The sequence below is a fragment of the Myotis lucifugus genome, unplaced genomic scaffold (genome assembly GCF_000147115.1).
Source record: "Myotis lucifugus unplaced genomic scaffold, Myoluc2.0 scaffold_94, whole genome shotgun sequence".
Lineage (NCBI taxonomy): Eukaryota > Metazoa > Chordata > Mammalia > Chiroptera > Vespertilionidae > Myotis > Myotis lucifugus.
Window position 1 is genome coordinate 2,822,096 of NW_005871142.1, and position 18,443 is coordinate 2,840,538.

The following is an 18,443-nucleotide window of genomic DNA, read 5'->3' on the forward strand; positions in this document are numbered from 1 at the left end:
CAAATGCATGCTAGAGGACATTGCTTTGGATAGTCAGGACAGATATATTATTCATCATCCAAGATTATTATTCTAAAGTACAGGTTTTCTGACGTGCAAACTATGGTGTGTAATCACTGAGAGAAAGGACATAAGCTATAACCACACATCAAGTGTTAAAAGTATGTTTTGCTTCATATTAACACATGTTAGAATTATGAACAGTTGGAAATAATATTCTCGCTGCACCACATTATCACGCTCATAAATTGAGTATAATTGGGAGAACAGATGTTCACCAATGTCAGAAGGGGGTGACTCAGAAAAGGAGTGTGAAAAGAAAATTTGAGGAATTAGAAGTATAAGCTCTTTCTGGCTTTGATTTACTGTAGAGTCAGCTTCCTGGATGGCAGATTCATTATCAACTATTTGAAGTCATTTGTTCAAAAAGTATAACATAAAAGCTGGAAATCATGGTGGTTTAGTTTCAGCTGATAAAACATCTAAAAAAGTTACACAGTCTTTCAACTAATGATGAACCCGGGTCGTGCTTATCCAAAGAAACACTAAACCACTCCAGTTCCAGCCCTCAAACCTGAGAGAGAGAGAGAGAGAGAGAGAGAGAGAGAGAGAGAGAGAGAGAGAGAGAGAACCCAGTAGAGCTTTCTCTCTTGCCAGGACTGTGATTAGCAGAAGGACTTGGAGGTAAAGTGGAATGACTAGATGAGCCCAAGGCAGAGACCACCTGACAATCAAGCCTCAGGGGCTCACAGTTACTAGAAATAAACAAGGAGGTCTCTAAGTAGGTAGGAGGAGTTAACAAGCAAACTGCTAGAGCCTCAGGGAAGACAGAAGGAGGAAGCACAGCAGGACTAGGGAGGAGCAATGCCTGTAAGGTCATGTGACACTGGCCAGATCGCTGCCCCTCCAGTCACAATCCTTAGATAGGTTCTCACTGCTCACACTGTGGGGTCCACACTCCTTGATGATGTTCAGTGTCCTCTTGGATCCAGTCTCTGCCTTCCTCTCTAACCTTATTTGTTCCGCCTCTCCCCATAACCACAGACAGCCATGGACATCATAGCTGTATCCAAAATTACACCTAGCACTTTTATGCCTTTTGTTTTTATTATTTGCTAAGTCTGTAATATTATCTTCTCCTTGCTGAATCAGTCCATGTCTCACTATCTTTCTCTCTCTTCCCAGCCCCCATCATTTCCCCCATTGAAATTCCAGACCATTGGTTTTAGTCAAGTGGAAAGCATAATTTGATTACCCTGTATTTCACCATCTGTTTGGAGAATAATTATTAAAAACTATTCTATAAGACATGTTTGGAGTTTACAGAGTTTTTTGTTTGTTTTTTAAGTAAGGTGGCGGTTTTAAGTATAGCGCCTGCCTACCATCCCCTCTCTGTGTGGCATGCCTTGAAGGCTAACAGACTCCCACCAATGTTTAGGTACAGGGAGGTTAGAGAATACTTGGGGAGCCGGGGACAGTTGAGGCCTAAAGGTGAGAGTGTACTTTCTCATCAGCTTAGAAAACTCCAGGCACAGTCGTGAAAGGAAGACCTTTGCACCGGTGACTTAAGTGAGTGCAAAAGACTGGAGACAGTGCTCATCCTCTGCCTCCCGTGTTTAGCACGAACCTAGAAAAGTCCTTAGGCGCTTTTGTATTCCATTGGGAGTAATGAAGAAGTGACTGGTGGTTTCCCTATAAAATTAATGTGGGATAGCTAGGAACAGCATTCTTAATTTAAAACTTTTATTTTGAGAAAGTCTTTTTTTTAAAACTATAGAGAAGGACAATTATATAACAGTCTAAGATTCTGTTATTCACTACTCTTTAGATAGTTAACACTGCCCTACATATTTTTGTTAATTAAATAAGTAATACTTACCCTGTGCTAGTCACAGAGGATGCAGAGATGAAGAGATGGACCTTGCCTTCACGGAGCTCACAGCCTAAGAGAGGAAATAAACAGGCACCCGTACAGTTGTGGGAAGGGCTATAGTCAGAGCGGAGTACTGGTTAAACACAAAGGAAGGCTCATTTCTTTTTCTTGAAGATTAGCTCTAGATAACGTTTTAATTAGTCTTGAGGAATCTAGAGGACAGTTCATTTGTTGAGAGGAAGAGAGGCGATTTTAGGTCAGGACTGTGCTGGTTAAAAGAAACAGCTTACAGCATTTCCACAGTCTGAGTTCTTCAGGCAAACAAAGATTATATTAAAAAATGAAGCCTGTCTCAGGGTTTCTTAGTTGTTTATGGAGAATATAAATTAGCCTAACCAGTGGTTCTCAACATGTGACCCTAGGACCAGCAACTTCAGGATCTCCTGGAAACTCATAAATGCAGATTCCCAGGCTCCAGCCCAGACCTGTTGGATCAGGGACTCTGTGGTGGGGCCCAGTGGTCAATGTTATAACAAACCCTGCAGAGGGTTCTGAGATCCATTGGCCTGAACGAACAGTAGTTTAGGGATATTTGAATATTTATGAAATAGCCATGGAATATTTGAATAGTCTCGGAATATTTGAAAATTCATGGACTGAGAGGAGAGGGAGACCTGGTTTGAGTCTCCCCCTCTTACTTAGTAAGTATGTGTCTGTTATTCTATCACCTGATGTCTGTGAGCTTCTGTAAAATGAACATACTGATACTTCCTGTCTGGGTTGTTGTTGAGGTAATCTAGGTAGTGCCTAACATGCTAGCTAGCACACTGTAGGCGTCACATAATTGGTAATTACTGTTACTATTACCGTTATTTTAAAAATATTTTCCCCAGTGAATTTATTACTTTTACTTATTGAATAAAAAACATGCTTATATTTTTGGTTTTAGATCCAAATGCTCAAGAAATTAAGGACATCTATGGACTCCGTGGTCAAGTAGAACACAAGGTCGCTTTCCTGAGAACTCATGTGCCAAAGGAAACCAAGCTGGTGGTCATCGGCCATTCAATAGGCAGCTATTTTGCCCTTCAGATTTTGAAGCACGCGCCCGAGCTCCCGGTAAGTGTGCCCCAGGAGGCGGCTGTGGGCGCCCGGTTGTGCACTTGCACAGATCCCCTCAGCTTTCCTTTGTCCTTGTGTCTCTTGTTTAATTGACAAACAGAACAGAGAGAGGATACTTGGCAGCTGTCTTTATCCTTTTCCCCATATTACTGTGGACCTGTGCAAGTGTATGGTCATGCTATTTCCATGTTTGAAAAAATAATGCTGAAGGAGGTAGGAATTTTCTAACTGACTGCCTTTTAATCTAGGGTTATCTGGAATTCTTTAGTTGCATGTAACTTGTTGTCTTTTATGAAGGAATATTTAAGAGCGGTCACTAGGTAAGACTTAGACAAGAATCTATCTTTATGTGGGAGAGATTGCAAATGTTCATGCCTCTTTATAAAAGGAAGAAAATGTATCATCATCATTGATAGGAAAACAGCTGTCTTTATGAAACACAAAATCTTAATTTATTTAGGCCCAAGTATGAATTCTTATCAGTTCTATAGCTTGGCAGGCTTTTTGAGACACTTATTGATTCATTCATCCATTGATTCATTCATTCATAAATACTAATTAGGTGCCACTATGTGCCAGAGACACTGGAGACACAACAACCTATTGAAAGTGCTCAGGAGAGAGTGAAACTACAAGAGACTTCAAAACAAAACTTCATACTTTCAGTAACACATACCATTGAAATAACCCATTGAATGGATGCGATTCACAACATAAATTATTTTTTCATTCAACAAACATCTATAATAATAAAAGGGTAATGTGCTAATTAGACTGGACAACCTTCCAGACAAAGCAGGGGCTGTGAGGGAAGCCTGGGTCCCGGGTGCCAGAGGGAAGCTGGTGCCGGCAGCCGGGGGAAGGAAGGCCTACTCTTGCATGAATTTCGTGCATCGGGCCTCTAGTATTAAATACTTGCTATATGTCAGACCTCGTGCTGTGGTTTGAGAACTTCCCAATGAATGAGCCAGTCTTTGAGGTAAGAGAGTCTGAAGTCTGAAGGAGGAGACAGACTAAGCCATGGGTGTGATAACTGCTAAGTAGCTGCAGGGTGTGTGGGAGCATGAGTGCCATTGAACCTGGTCATCAGGAGGCAAGGTAGGAAGTGATTCCTTCCTTTTGCATGGCTTCTGCTCTCTTCTGTGCCTCCTGACTCTCCTCTATGTCAGGAGGTTGCCATCTTTTTTTAAAAAAATATATATTTCTTTATTGATTTCAGAGAGGAAGGGAAAAGGAGAGAGAGAGAGAAATATCAATGATGAGAGAGAATCATTGATCGGCTGCCTCCTGTATACCCCCTACTGGGGATCGAGTCCGCAACCCAGGCATGTGCCCTTGGCCGGAATCGAACCTGGGACCCTTCAGTCCTCAGGCTGACGCTTTATCCACTAAGCCAAGCCGGCTAGGGCAAGAGGTTACCATCTTTGCCCTGACTGGTTTGGCTCAGTGGATGGAGCGTCGGCCTGCGGACTGAAGGGTCCCAGGTTCGATTCCAGTCAAGGGCATGTACCTTGGTTGCGGGCACATCCCCAGTGGGGGGTGTGCAGGAGGCAGCTAATCAATGTTTCTCTTTCATGTTTCTCTCTCATCCATGTGTCTAACTCTATATCCCTCTCCCTTCTTCTCTGTAAAAAAAATCAATAAAAATATTTTTAAAAAAAGAAAAAGAAAAAAAGAGGTTACCATCTTTACAAGCCCTGTCACTTAGTGGTCCTGTTTGCACAATTGCTGTGAGCCCTGGCACAACACTGAAGTTCAGATATATCCACAAATACTTGCTTTGTCATCTTTTGTCAGGGTGACTATGGACAATTTATTGAGTCTCTCTGTACCTCTGTTCTTCATCTATAAAGTGGGGGTAATATGTCCTTCAAAGGATTTTTTGAGGAGTAATATAACAAATTAGAAAGGGTGCCTAGAAGTTAAAAGTTTGCTGTAGGTGTTAGTGACTATTATGGAAATGACTGTGGATTATTACCTCCGTCACTAGGTTAACTGCTGTGTAAGTTATCTACTGCTGTGTAACAAACTGCTCCAAAAACTTAACAATGTAAAACAATATATGTTTATTTTCTCACAGTTTCTGTGCGTCTAGGACCTGACCATGATTTATCTGGGTCCTCTGCTCGAGGGCCTTTCATAAGTCTTTAATCAAAAGGTCTCATCTGAAAAATCGAGTTGAGAAGGAGTTGCTTACAAGCTCATTTGCATGGTTGTTGGCAGGACTCAGTTCCTCGAAGGTTGTTACACTGAGGGTCTTGGTTCATCCCTGATAGCTGGCTGGATGCCACCGTCATTTCCTTAACGCTTGGGAAGAGCAAGTGTGGGAGAAGAGCCAGAGAGGGAGTCTGCTGGCAAGATGGAAGTCACAACTGTAACCTAATTACAGAAATGATAGTCCCATTACCTTTACGGTATTCTCTTTGTTAGAAACAAACCACTAGGTTCAGCCCCCACTGAAGAGGAGCGGATTACACAAGAGCATGAACATTCAAGGAAAGGATCCCTGGGAGCCGTGTCCCACCACTCCTACAGTTAGGATTTCACTGGTGTGGTGTACAATCAAGCATGTAGAAACACACACACATAATTTATTTCCCAGTCTAGGAAGTGACTTGGTCCTGTCAAATGAAATGTAGCAAACTGATACGAAATAAAATTTTCGTTATTAGTTGTTCTGGGTGTTTTTAAAGCTTTAAAAACATTTTTAAAAGAGTACTTGCATATTTGAAATAATAATAGCATTACTGTTTGTGATGGCTAATTTTATGTGTTAACTAACTGGGATAAGGACACCCAGATAGCTGGTGAACATACTTGTGAGTTTGTCTGTGAGCACGTTTCCAGGAGAGGTTATTGTTTGCACCAGTAGACTGAGAACAGAAGACCGATCCTCTCCCTGTGGTCTACCATCGTGCAATCCTTTGAGGGCCAAAAGAGAACAAAAACTCTGAGGAAGGGTGAATTCTTTCTCTCTCACTTCTTGAGCTGGGACATCCACTTTCTCCTGCCCTAGATCATTGGGTCTATGGGTTCTCAAGCCTTCAGACTCCAGGGCTCACACCGGTGGCACCCCCAGTTCTGAAGCCTGATTACACCACTGGCTTTCCTGCTTCTCAGCTTGCAGAGGGCAGATTGGCTAATTGCATGAGCCAGGCCCGCCACTAAGTCTCCATATATATAATACATCCCCACGTATCTTCTATTGCTTCCGTTTCTCTGGAGAGCCTTGATGAGTAGGCTATTGTATAAACACTGGGAAGAAAATATTCACTTCTGTGTCCTTCAGTTTATTGACTTAATCACAGATCTGTTCTTGGGGTTTTTGTCTGTTCGCTCCACACCCGTTCTGCATGTAGTGCATCATCTCTCTCATGCATCTGTGAGAAGAGTTGTTTTACACATTTGTTCGGAACCCACCTCCCTTTTTGACTCTCGTTCACAATGTCTGTCGGGGAAGAAGTACAAGGCACCTGAAGGTCAGTGTAGCTTCCTAGGACTTCTTCAGCTTTAGGACTTTCTGATTCTTGCTCCACCTTCAGGTGCTCTTGCCCTTGTAGGAATCGTAGGGAAAAGGAAGAGAAAACACGAGCTTAACCTAGTCTGTTTGTGGACACATAACTCACGCTGTGATTATAGAGTTTTCAGAGAGACATGTGAAACTGTGTTTTCTTAAGAAGGGTGTATTTTAGAAAATAACTCGTGCAATAAATTGTCCATAAAGGTCACCCGGGGTGGAGGGTGACCATCTGTATGATTTTTTTTTTGTTATTCAAAAGCTTTATCTGGTTTCAATTAGCTACATTGTTGAAGTCCCCCCACCCCTCTTTAGACACCTGGCCCAGTTAATTTTGGTGGTATGATCCCTGCCGAAGTGTTGAAATTTCAGTGTCTCTAGGCTACTCTACGACGGCACCGTGCCTGCATGCCTGAAGTTAGCATGACACGCTCCATTTAAGATGCATTTGACAATCAAATAAGTTTGTGTAAGCCAGTGTTGCAATCCCTAATCATTTTGCCAAAAATAAGTTAACTGTTATGTTTTATAACATATGAAGTGTGATAATAAGAAACTTGTGTTTCCATCTCTTCTGTTATTTTTACTGGAATATTTGACTCCCATAAGATTTTAAGGACATATGTGTAGTTTAGTAGCTGGTTTGCTTGGTTTTATTTTGGTTCAGTTCTTTACCATATTTTTGTAACTAATTATAGGAAACTTTGGTCTTAAAATCATTATTAGAGATTTATTGCACATTTTTAACATAGTCTGACCTATATTTTAAAATGCTAAAAAAAATAGCTCTTTTAAAAATCTGGCATTAAAGTATCTTTTTCTTTAAGCAAATTTGATACATAGAATTATAGAAATTCTTCATATGCTTTGACAGTAAAGTTCAGAAGAAAGGATTTTAAAAGAGCGTGAGAAACTAGGTAATTAGAGGGCTGTTAAATAGTAGCTGTCATGACTTACAATAATAAACACGATTTTAGACTCATGGGATCTTAGCACTGAGATGGGCTTTAGAGACAGTCTAGTCCCATCTTTCATTTTATAGATGGGAACTGCGAGGAAAGTGCCTTGCCAGGACTCAGCCTTGGCTCTGTCTGACTCCAGGGTGGGGCATGTTATATTAGCTGTGGGTACAGAGAGTCTAGGAAGCCGTTTGATAGCTCTTTCAACCTTGGGGTACTAGCAGAGCCTACAGCTGTTCCCGGAGTATGCTCATGTGACTCATCATGTTTCGGCTCCAGGAATGAGAGACCCCATGAAGATTGCTCTAGCAGTTGGGGCGGGGCTAGGAGGTAACATAGAAACAAAGAAGTAGGAGTCCTATCCCTCTACCTAGATTCTTGTGTCTCTCAAGATCAATCCTTCATATATTTAAAATGGACCATCTGATTTTGCCAATAAATTGTATAAAGTTCAAGGTTGGGTGTTGAAAGCCCTTGATTCTGAGCTGGGCTCGGCACTGAGTCATGAAGTGAACTTCAGTAATTTCACTTTTATTTTCCTCTAAGAACTTATATAATATTTAATGATACTACTTCCTCTCCTTCCAGAGGTATCAGATCCTTCAAAACTTAATTTTTTAATATTATTTGGCTTTCCTTTGGGGGGAAGGAAGCACAATAACATAGGGCTTCCTTTGTTGACAAAAATATCTGCTTTCTAAATGAAATTTCCATATTACTTAAACCCACTCCGTTAACCACGATACTATTTTATCAAATTAGATAAAAATTTGTCTAAAATATATTACTTACTGATCTGCCTTCCTCAACAATGCATATTAATTATGGAGGAATTCGTGATTCACGGACATCATTTTGATAGTGTGATTATACTACACAGTAAAATACAACTACAGGGATTTTGCCTATGTCCTGAAATTTCTTCTCTGAAAGTGCTTTTTAAAAATATATATTTCTCGTGTCTGTTTATTTTACAGTTTTTCTGTCTCCTCCCTTAGTGTTAGGTGCCACTTCTGTTTCCTACTTAGAATTTGTTGCTACTAGTTTGCTGTGGGTAAAGGAAATAGATAACAGAATTTTGTCTCAAATAAGAATGAACAGGTCTTAAATGAAGATATATGTGTAAAATTGACAAAATTAGTACATGGATTTGTCATTGTTCAGAACTTTTTTTGTCTTTTGTTTCTTTGGGGAACCCCCACTCGTGTTCTTAGATACTCACAAGTTTAGAGACTCAAAGTACACAGCAAGCACAGCTGAGAAGCTTGGGAAACTGTACTGAAAGGGTTAGAATAGCACGTAGGTGCTGATTCAAGAGTACATACCATCTACATAAGGGGAAAATTGTAAGTTCAGATATTCTGCAAATAATGAGATTATTGAGAATGTGTGCTTCACTGTTCCCATGGACCTTCACGTCTACAAAGTTAGAGATGCTCCTGAGAACATTCAGATAGCTTCACTAAGCTGATTTCTGGAGAGAGGGCGGAGAATAAGAAGTAATTCACTTGTCAAAATACTGTTGTCAGAGTCCTGTCCCTATATTAAGTGATAAGAAATGGGAGGCAGCCCGGCTACTGTGCCTCAGTGGTTGAGCATCGACCCATGAACCAGGAGGTCACTGGTTCCATTCCCAGTCAGGGCACATACCCGGGTTGTGGGCTGGATCCCCAAAAGGGGGTGTGCAGTAGGCAGCCAATCAATGTTTCTATCCCTCTCCGTTCCTCTCTCTAAATATCAATAAAAAAGTGGATATAGATATATAGATATAGATATAGATATAGATATAGATATAGATATAGATATAGTAAATGAGGAAGATGAGGAAGTACCATAGGTTCTGAGTGTTTTAAAGAGACAGGTGGCTGCCAATTGGGAATATCAGACAAAGTGTGATGACAAAGGTGCTTGAACTGGAGAAGGATGGGTCAGAGTAGAAAGAGAGAATTTGATATTTTGGTGATAGGGAGTTGCTATGCATTGTAAGAAGTGGAAGCAGTATGAAAAAGGAGAAATGGTTTTTATCACTGGGCACATGAAGAGAGCAGTGAATGGTCTGATTGGAATGCAGCATAGTGTACACAATGGGTGTGTGGGGTGGGGGGTGAGAACCTAGGCCCATAGAAGTGCAAGGACCAGAGAGTTTGGGCTACGGGCTTTGGACTCTACTTTCTGAACAGCAAGGAGCGACGGGAGGACCAGTGATGGTGATAGTCCCACATCAGGTAAAGTAATCGCTACTGAAAAAGAAGAATGAAATGGGAAGAGAGTGTAGAATAAAAAGTGAACAACCAAGTGATAGGCGAGTTCACTAATCCAGATGAGAAATAAGACAGCATATGGGATTTGCCAAGGGAAGTTGTTAAGAGACAAAAGAAACAGGTCGTAGATGCATAGTAGGGGAATGACTATTTGGTGGCAAGGAGTCTGAAGAAGAGGAAAAGGCAAAAGGTATCATAATTTTCCAGACTATTGGCTGCAGTCCATTGGTGGCTCCTGAAATCACCTCAGTGGGTTGCAACCAGCGATCATTCAAGACAGGGAGGACTACACTGTAGTTACACAGTGGCTTTTAACAATAAAGATTCATTTATTGCTCATGATACAAGTCTTTTGAGGGTAGGCTGCCCCCAGGTAGTTCTCTCCATGCACTCATTCCAGAATCCACACTGATGGAGTAACTTCTCTCTGGAATATTCCAGTCTCATGGCAGAGGATAAAAAAGGAAACAGTGAACCACACACTGTGTTTAAAACTTCTGCTTGGAAGTGACTTTGTCACTCCTCACACTGCATAGGATGGAGCAACTTACATGACCAAGTCTGCCACCAATGAGGCTGCAAAGTCTTTTCCTCTTCAGAGGAGAGAAGCATATGTTTGCAAACAAAACAGCATTTGAAAAAAAAATTATATATATATATATATATATATATATATATATATATATATATATATTAAAACAGAGTAACTAAGAATAGAAAACATTAGAGTGTGTTGGGTTATAATAAAGGTAGGTATTGTGAAACTTTTGTTTCACTTCTTAGGAGTGTGTGTTGATGTCCTAGATTACAAATGTAGAATATATATCTTTCTGTGGGTCACTGTGAAAAAAAGAAAAAAAAAAGGAATAGATTAGAATATACCACAAAAGCTAAGAGAAGAGAAAGAACATGTCAAGAGAGTTGTGGCTATGTGGTAGATTAAAGATGGCCATAGACTCTTTGCCATTCCTCTCTCCGGAGGTGAAGTCTCTTTTCCTTCCCCTTTGAACTTGGGCTGGACATGTGACGAGGCTTCACTAATGGGATGCAGTGCAAGTGATGTTCTGGTACTTCCAAGCCTAGGGTACGGGGAGCTTCTGTTTCCTCCCTCTTGGAAGCCAGCTGCCACGTAAGAAGTCCAGCGGATCAGGAGGCACTCTCATGAGTGAAACCTTGGACCTTCCAGCCTATCCACCTGCTACCAGTACAGCCATGGGAGTGAGCCATGTGGGGCCGAAGTCCAGCTGAGCCCTGTTTGAATTCTGGACCCCACAAAATCAGAAAGAATAATCATCAGTGGTTTTAAACAATAAGTTGAGGGATGGCATGTTACGTAGCAATAGGTTGCAGAGTTGAGTGTAACAAAGGTAAAGAGAAAGGGACCTTGAGGCTTCTGGTATTAGTCATTGGAAGGTCACTGATGATGACCTCAAAGAGAGCATTTTTAGTGAAATAATGAGAGGAAGTCGCAGGTGATAAATGGGTAGTTATCCAGGAATTGGCCACTAATGAAGAGAAGACAAAATGACAAGGAAGAAGCTGGTCAAAAGAATATGTTTGTCCTTAAGTGGGAGATAATTTAACATATGCCGAGGCAAGTCGCCAATGAGGAGAGAGATGTTGGAACGTTTGTTGGAGTGGATTTCCTTTGTTTATCTTTTAAGCACACTTGAAAACTAGGAAAATTGAATTTTTCTTAATCTTTGACTGCATCCTTGCAAAAGTGTTTTTTCACCTTATACTTGGTTCTTCATTTGAATCTAGAAACCTAAAACAGTTTTTAAATTTGATGCGACTTCCTCTCATTATTTCACTAAATTAATTGTTAGTAATGGCTAACAATTATAACCAACAGTCATTTGAAATTTGCAAAACATGTTCACATGTAACAAGGACATTTAATAACTTAATTTTCCCACTTCACAGATAAGGAGACTGTAGCTCCATGGAGTTATGTGTCTAACTCACGTGTCAGTCAGCTAGTAAATGGCAGAACTGAGACTCTGCATTCTGTTTCCTAACCCTCCATTCTCTGCTTTTAGGTGGAGTGTTAGGTAGGAGGGTTATGGTTATAGATGGCTACAATAAGTTACCCTGACAAACCACCAAAATCTATTTGACCTAACCGTAAGATTTCTACTGTTGTTCTTTAATATTTGAGTTTTTCAAATACGAGGGGTGAGGGTGGGGGAGGAAGTCAGTGGGAAGTAGGGGATGCTTTCAGGGAGAAATGTGAACATGTGAGAGCGATCTGGAGCAGAGAAGATAAAGGGAGTTGGTGTCGAGGCATGGGCCAAGGGCAGAGATTGAACTCAGAAGACAGTGCTCAGAATCCTAGAATTGAGCTGGGGGCAGAGGGGAGATAGAGTGTGAAGGGAACTGGAGTATTCTGCAGAACAGTGCATAGTAGTTCCACAGTTGTGTCCACGTGGCCCATTAGTGACCCCTGGCGTGTGGAAACCACAGGGATCGGGTAATCAACAACTACGCACTCTGGTTTGCGAAAGGCTCTCAATTTCAGAAAACAATAAATCCCCTATGCTGAGGAAAGTTTGTATTGAGTATGATAAAATGCTATTCAATCACTTATGGATTTATTTCAAGATATAGTTATGTTTATGAGTGTGCACACACATTATCTTTTCTGAACCACCCAGGAGACTGCCTTGCTGAAAACTAGACACATGGAAAGTTTCAACTTTTCAACTTCAGCCATTTTTAGTTATCTGCGTGTTTTTTAAAATCCTGAAATTGCTTTCAAAGTGGAAAAATTGTGTGGGCTTTTTTCATCTTTTCATAACTCAGAGAACGATTTAATATATTTTTCTCAAAGTTTGAGAAAAAAAAAACACCTTTGGGCTGAAACCAAGCATGGAAAATTTCACCACAAAGGGCTAATTTTTTGGAAAGCTGCAAGAAAGTGAAAACAGGGGTTTATAATAGAACATTCTTCATGCATGTTAATACTTAGTGCTTTATCTAATGCATTTCATCTGAGAATTTCTGAACACTCTTCAGATTTAAATATTGAACCACTTGAGTATTTGTGTATCCGTGATACTGTCAGATGTGGAAAATTCCCCTCATCCTCTCACAGGTCCAGGACACTGGCAGTTCGTGAGTGCGTTTAAAGGGACAGGTAGGGCGAATGAAGTGCAATGGCTGCTAGCCAGAGAAACCTTGCATTTACTGCCTGAACACATTCTGTCACCACCTCTTCCTGGCCCAGGGGTAGCTGTGAGTAGTTGTGAATAGGCTGTAATGGATGACACTAGGCACTCGTGCAGCTGGCTAAGCCAGAAGTTCTCAAAATGGCATCAGCATCACTCGGGAACTTGTTAGAAATGCAGATTATTGGGCCCCACCCTGACCTGTTGCATCCAAAACCTTAGGGCTGGGAACACCAATCAGTGTTTTTGACTAATGCTGCCGGGGATTCCGTTGGATGCTCAAGTTTGAGGACCACCAAGCCTGGGCTTTCCAAAGGCTTGGAACATGGGCTGTATTGAGATCAGTGGACAGTTAAGTCTGTCCTGATCCTTCCAGAACATGTCAGTTCTGCCTTAGATCATCCCTTGGAAGGAGGAGGATGCCAGTCAAGTCCTTTGAAGGAGGGTTTTTCCATAGTTCATGTATTCTGGCTCTTTCCACCCATGACCTTCTCTCCAAGCGCAGCGACCCCTAGAATGAAGGTGCTGACATGCGCTTGTTCAGGGAAACGGCACTACCAAGACGTATTTTCTCATTTCTTTGAGTTACCACGGTCAAACCTGGATGGGACCATAGGTTTCATTTTCATTTCTTTGAAGTCTTTTTTTTTTTAAATTTTTATTTTATTGTTTAAAGTATTACAAATAGTAGTACATCTCTCTCTTTTTTCCCCCCATTGACCTTCCCCCTGCCTCCCCTACCCCCCGGCACATGCCCTCACCCCCCCTCCCCCCCGCAGTGTCTTGCGTCCATTGGTTATGCTTATATTTAAACAGCAAAGGTAGCAGAGGTATGTCAGCAGAAGTTGATTAAGCCCTGAGCTTTTGTGCACAAGTTCTCAATCTTGTGTTTTGCAGTGGCCTCCTGCATTCCAGCAAGCTCTGGTGTCTGTGTTATTGTCTTTTGGCACTGAGGTAGCTGTATATGTGGCAGTGTAACAGATTTTCAGAATATTCTTCTCGTGATGGAAGTAACTAGTCTGTTGTATGAGGGCCTTTAGCTAATCACTGGTGCCCCAGTGTGTTGTAAGGATAGGGAACTCAGGCCTGGTCAAGGAGAGGTGTGTAAGGAGTTTAAAGGTTTATTCAGTTGTAGCCCATCGTACTGAAGCATGAATAGAGCTATCTAAGCTACTCTAGATGGAAAGGAAAGAGACTCCTTCTTTTTTAATGGATCATTTAAATTTTTTATTATGAAAAATTTCAAGCTGAAAAATAAAAATAAGTGTGTAATGAATCTTCAGATATCCATTATTCAGATTAATAGAGCTACTAATATTTTATTATTTTTGCCTCATTTTTTTCTTAAATACTTTCTGGTAAATTATATGCCTCATAGTCCTAGCCAGTTTGGCTCCGTAGGTAGAGCATTGGCCTACTGACCAAAGGGTCCTGGGTTCGATTGTGGTTAAGGACACGTACCTTGGTTGCAGGCTCCTCCCTGGTTCGGGCCCTGGTCGGGGTTTGTGTTTCTCTCACATCAATGTTTCTCTCTTTCCCTCTCTTTTCCACTCTCTCTAAAAGATCAATGGAAATACATCCTCCAGTGATGATTAACAAATACATAAATAAATATAGCCCTCAAAATATTTCACCCTTAAGTAATTCAGTGTGCATCTTTTAAAAGGAACTTTTCTTATATAACTGTCATGTCATTATCACACCTGATAAAGTTAATGGCAGTGCTTTGATATCAGCTGATACAGCCCAGATCAGATTTTCTTTGTCCTTAAATGTCTTTTTACAGTCTGTTTGCAGGATCTTTCTTTAAATTAAAGGTTTTTCTTTCCAGTTATAAAAGTTAATGTATTTGTAAATTTCAGGAAAGTGGGAAAGTAAGTAAAAGTAAATGTGCCTTTGAAGATTACTGTAGCATCGAGAGTACTTAACATACTAACTCTACCACAGATTGCCTTTATAACTCAATAACTAGCTTCTTAAAGCAGAATGTGAAATGGTTTAAAGTAAAGTATTTGTTATAGAAAAATCTGGTGTAAGAGTTTGTGATTTTATATGGGTCGTTTTAAAACCTGTCCCTGAGTGTCCGTGCTTAGATCAAAGAAGATAATAAAGATAAGAAAAAAAGGATAACTTGCTGGTTTTGCACTGTTATTTATATTTATCAAGATGTAAAAATGTATTTAAGATACTGAATTCTCTTGTAGATATTTAAAGTAAAGATTGAATTATTAGCTGATTTACTATGGTTATTATTATATTACTACAGTTATAATTTATGGATCTTATTTAATCCTTTTAACCACTCTGGGAGGGCTATAACTATTCCCATAGTGTACATTAGGAAACTGACTTAGAAAGGGCAAAAGTAACTTGCTCAAGATTAAACAGCTAAGTAAGCATCTGCTAGGATTTGAACCCGTGTGTTTGACTCCAGAGTCCATGTTCCTAGCCACTAGGCTAAAACATTAACTTATTATAACAGCTTCTTTGATAAAGGTACAAAGAACATGAACAGATAACTCACTGAAGAACTAGCTAATAAAAATCTATCAAATACTCTGTAGGTAGCACCATGTGTGACATAGTACTTAATAAATTAACATATGGTAGTACTTAATGTCTACTTATTAAGTATAGTAGTACTTCCTAATGTTTAATGAGTGTCCCTCGACAGTTATCAAAATGAGCTGCTACTATTGCAGTATTTAAAAGAAAAGTTCAGTGTTGTGTGTGTATACTTCTGTAGAAAGTCTGAACAGGTAAACACAGGGGGCATATAATGGTGATCTCTGGAGTTAGAGGTAAGGGTGTATTGGAGGTGGAGACTCTACATTGGTTCTACTTTATACAATGATCATGTGTTATCAGAAAAAAATAACTCCTACAAAATGTGTTCATACCCCTTGAACCTACTAATTATTTTCTTTGGGATCTATATTAAGAAAATCTTAATGATAAAAAACACTCGGGTACGAAAATATTATTTGTTGTAACAAAAAAATTGAAAACATCCTAAAGTCTGACTTGAAAGAGAAGGTGAAGTAGAGTATGGAATGTGAATTATTAACATTACTAGAGGCCCAATGCACGAGATTCATGCAAGGGGCTTGGCCCTCGCAGCCCTGGCTTTGTCCAAAGGTCGTTCTGCTGCTAACTAGCATATTAGCTCTTTATTATATAGAATATTTTCAAAAGGCCCTGTAATACATAAAAGTTAATTATAGAATATTAACAAAGATGTGAAGCTACATAGAGAATATATATCAAAAGAAAACATACATTAAAAAGTTTGAAAATAAAATTACCAAAATGAATATAGTAGCTGTATTTGGGTGGTGAGTTTTGGGGTGATTTTTTTTCTATTTAATTTTTCAATTTCCTTTAATTCTCTAATATATATATCAGAGGCCCAGTGCACGAAATTCGTGCACAGGGGGGGGAGGGTGTCCCTCAGCTCAGCCTGCACCCTCTCGCAATCCGGGACCCCTTGGGGGATGTCTGATCATCTGTTACACCACTGTCTAAACTGGCAGTTGGACATCCCTCGATCCCTGCCGGATCGGGCCTAAATTGGCAGTCGGACATCCCTCTCGCAGTCTGGGACCACTGGCTCCTAACCGCTCGCCTGTCTGCCTGCCTGATAGCTCCTAACCACTCGACTGCCTCCTGATGCCCCTAACTGCTTGCCTGCCTGCCTGATTGTCCCTAACCACCTCTGCCTCGCCCCCCCACCCCCACCCCTGCGGTTGCGTCTGGAAGGTTGTTTGGCTGCCCGGTGTAATTAGCATATTACACTTTTATTATTATAGATATTTCTTCATTATTATAGTTATTTAATGATTATGCATTTTTTATTTAAAAAAACAATTTGATGTATGACTTCATAGCAGAAAGCTGGTTCAGGAGAAAGTTTTGATCAGCTGTTACACCACAATAGATAACAAATACAAGGGAAATTAATTGCTCAGGTGAACTTCATGGTATCCCTGCAGTAAAACCCACCGTTAAGACCAGGAGTGGCACTAAGTCAGGAGCAGCATTTTTGCCAGTAGCAGCCATCCTAGCCTCTTCCCCTGTCTTACCCAATCTTCCTGTTCTACTCAATTTGTAGAACAGGCATGCCTTTTGATGACCTGCCTCATGATTGTTACTTGAATGTGATAACAAAATTGGAGGTTGGGATTGGCATCATCATTCATCCTACCACTAGACAGAAGCAGACTTTATTCAAAAAACACAGCCCTGGCTGGTATGGCGCAGTTGGTAGAGCTTTGTCCCTTGCACTGAGATTTGTCGGTTTGATTCCCATTTGGGACCCATGCCCAGGTTGCAGGCTCATCCCTGCTGGGGGGCTTGTGGGAAGCAGCCAATCGATGTTTCTCTCTCTCATTGATCTTTCTCTCTAGATAAAATAAAAACATTTTTAAATACAGGCATGTTCACATTTCATCAGATCATGAGGTTCATAGAGGTAAAGACTTTAAAGGCTCTGGGATATGAATAGGTGGCCCATGCTAAGGCAGAAGTGTTGTCTTTTATAAATATACTAGGGGCCCGGTGCACGAAGATTCATGCACTGGGCAGAAGCGGGTAGAGGGGGGGTCCCTCAGCCCAACCTGTACCCTCTCCAGTCTGGGAGCCCTCAGGGAGCCCTCTCCAATCCGGGAGTTTCTGTCTGTCTTTGCAATCATATGAGTGAATTGTCTGAGACTCCCCCAACTCAGTTTGGTTTGTTGCTCACAGAATAATAGAGGCATTTTTTTTCTTTGCTCCATTGGTGGAGATTTCCAGAAAGTTTTAGGATATCTTCCCTTTAATTTTTCCTAGACACTCTGATTTTACTTATGTCTCTCACCTTTGCTTTCCCTCCATCCCCCACCGCAACAGTAACTTGCTCCAGGCTCACTTTGCTCTAGTGTCTAGGTCCTTCTGCCACCAGAACTATGATTCCCAGCATTCCTGGTGCTCCCTGCGCTCTGGGCTTCCACTTCCGGTCCTGGGGCTGCCACCAAAACTATTCCCAGAATTCCTGGTGCTCCCCACGCTCTGGATTTTCCCCGAACGAGGGAGCCACGTCCCCCCAGGTCTCCGGCTCTCCTGCTCTGCTCTCCGTCCAGTGACCGAGGGAGCCACGTCCCCCCAAGGAAGCGACCGAGGGAGCAACCGAGAGAGCTACGCCCCCCCCTCCCCCAAGCTGCCAGCTCTCCCACTCTGCTCTGTGTATGCAAATTACCCACCATCATTGTCGGGTTAATTTGCATACTCCTCATTGGCTGGTGGGCGTGGCTTGAGCGTAGCAAAGGGATGGTTAATTTGCATGTTTCTCTTATTATATAGGATAATTTAGAGCAGAAGGGAGAGGGAGAGAGAGATAGAAACATCAATGATGAGAGAGAATTAAATTAAATCCCTCCCAGGGATTGAGCCCACAACTCGGGCATGTGCCCTTGACCAGTATCGAACCTGGGACCTTTCAGTCCATAGGCTGACGCTCTATCCACTGAGCCCAACCATCTAGGGCAGGTGTTGTCTTTTTGAATA

General features: G+C 41.2%; 1 protein-coding gene across 5 annotated transcripts in view; it reads left to right on the top strand.

Annotated features, from left to right (window-relative positions):
• The window catches only part of LDAH (lipid droplet associated hydrolase), a 90,025-nt gene that overhangs the window by 19,625 nt on the left and 51,957 nt on the right, over positions 1 to 18,443 (top strand). For 3 of the 5 annotated variants that reach the window (XM_006091711.3, XM_023756462.1, XM_023756461.1), the window contains one exon: positions 2,823 to 2,992. In XM_006091711.3, coding sequence (XP_006091773.1) covers positions 2,823 to 2,992 — 170 coding nt within the window. Of the gene's footprint in view, positions 1 to 2,822; positions 2,993 to 5,075; positions 5,226 to 5,271; positions 5,626 to 18,443 lie in introns of those variants that run through there. The other 2 variants (XM_023756463.1, XM_023756464.1) reach the window with 2 other exon arrangements.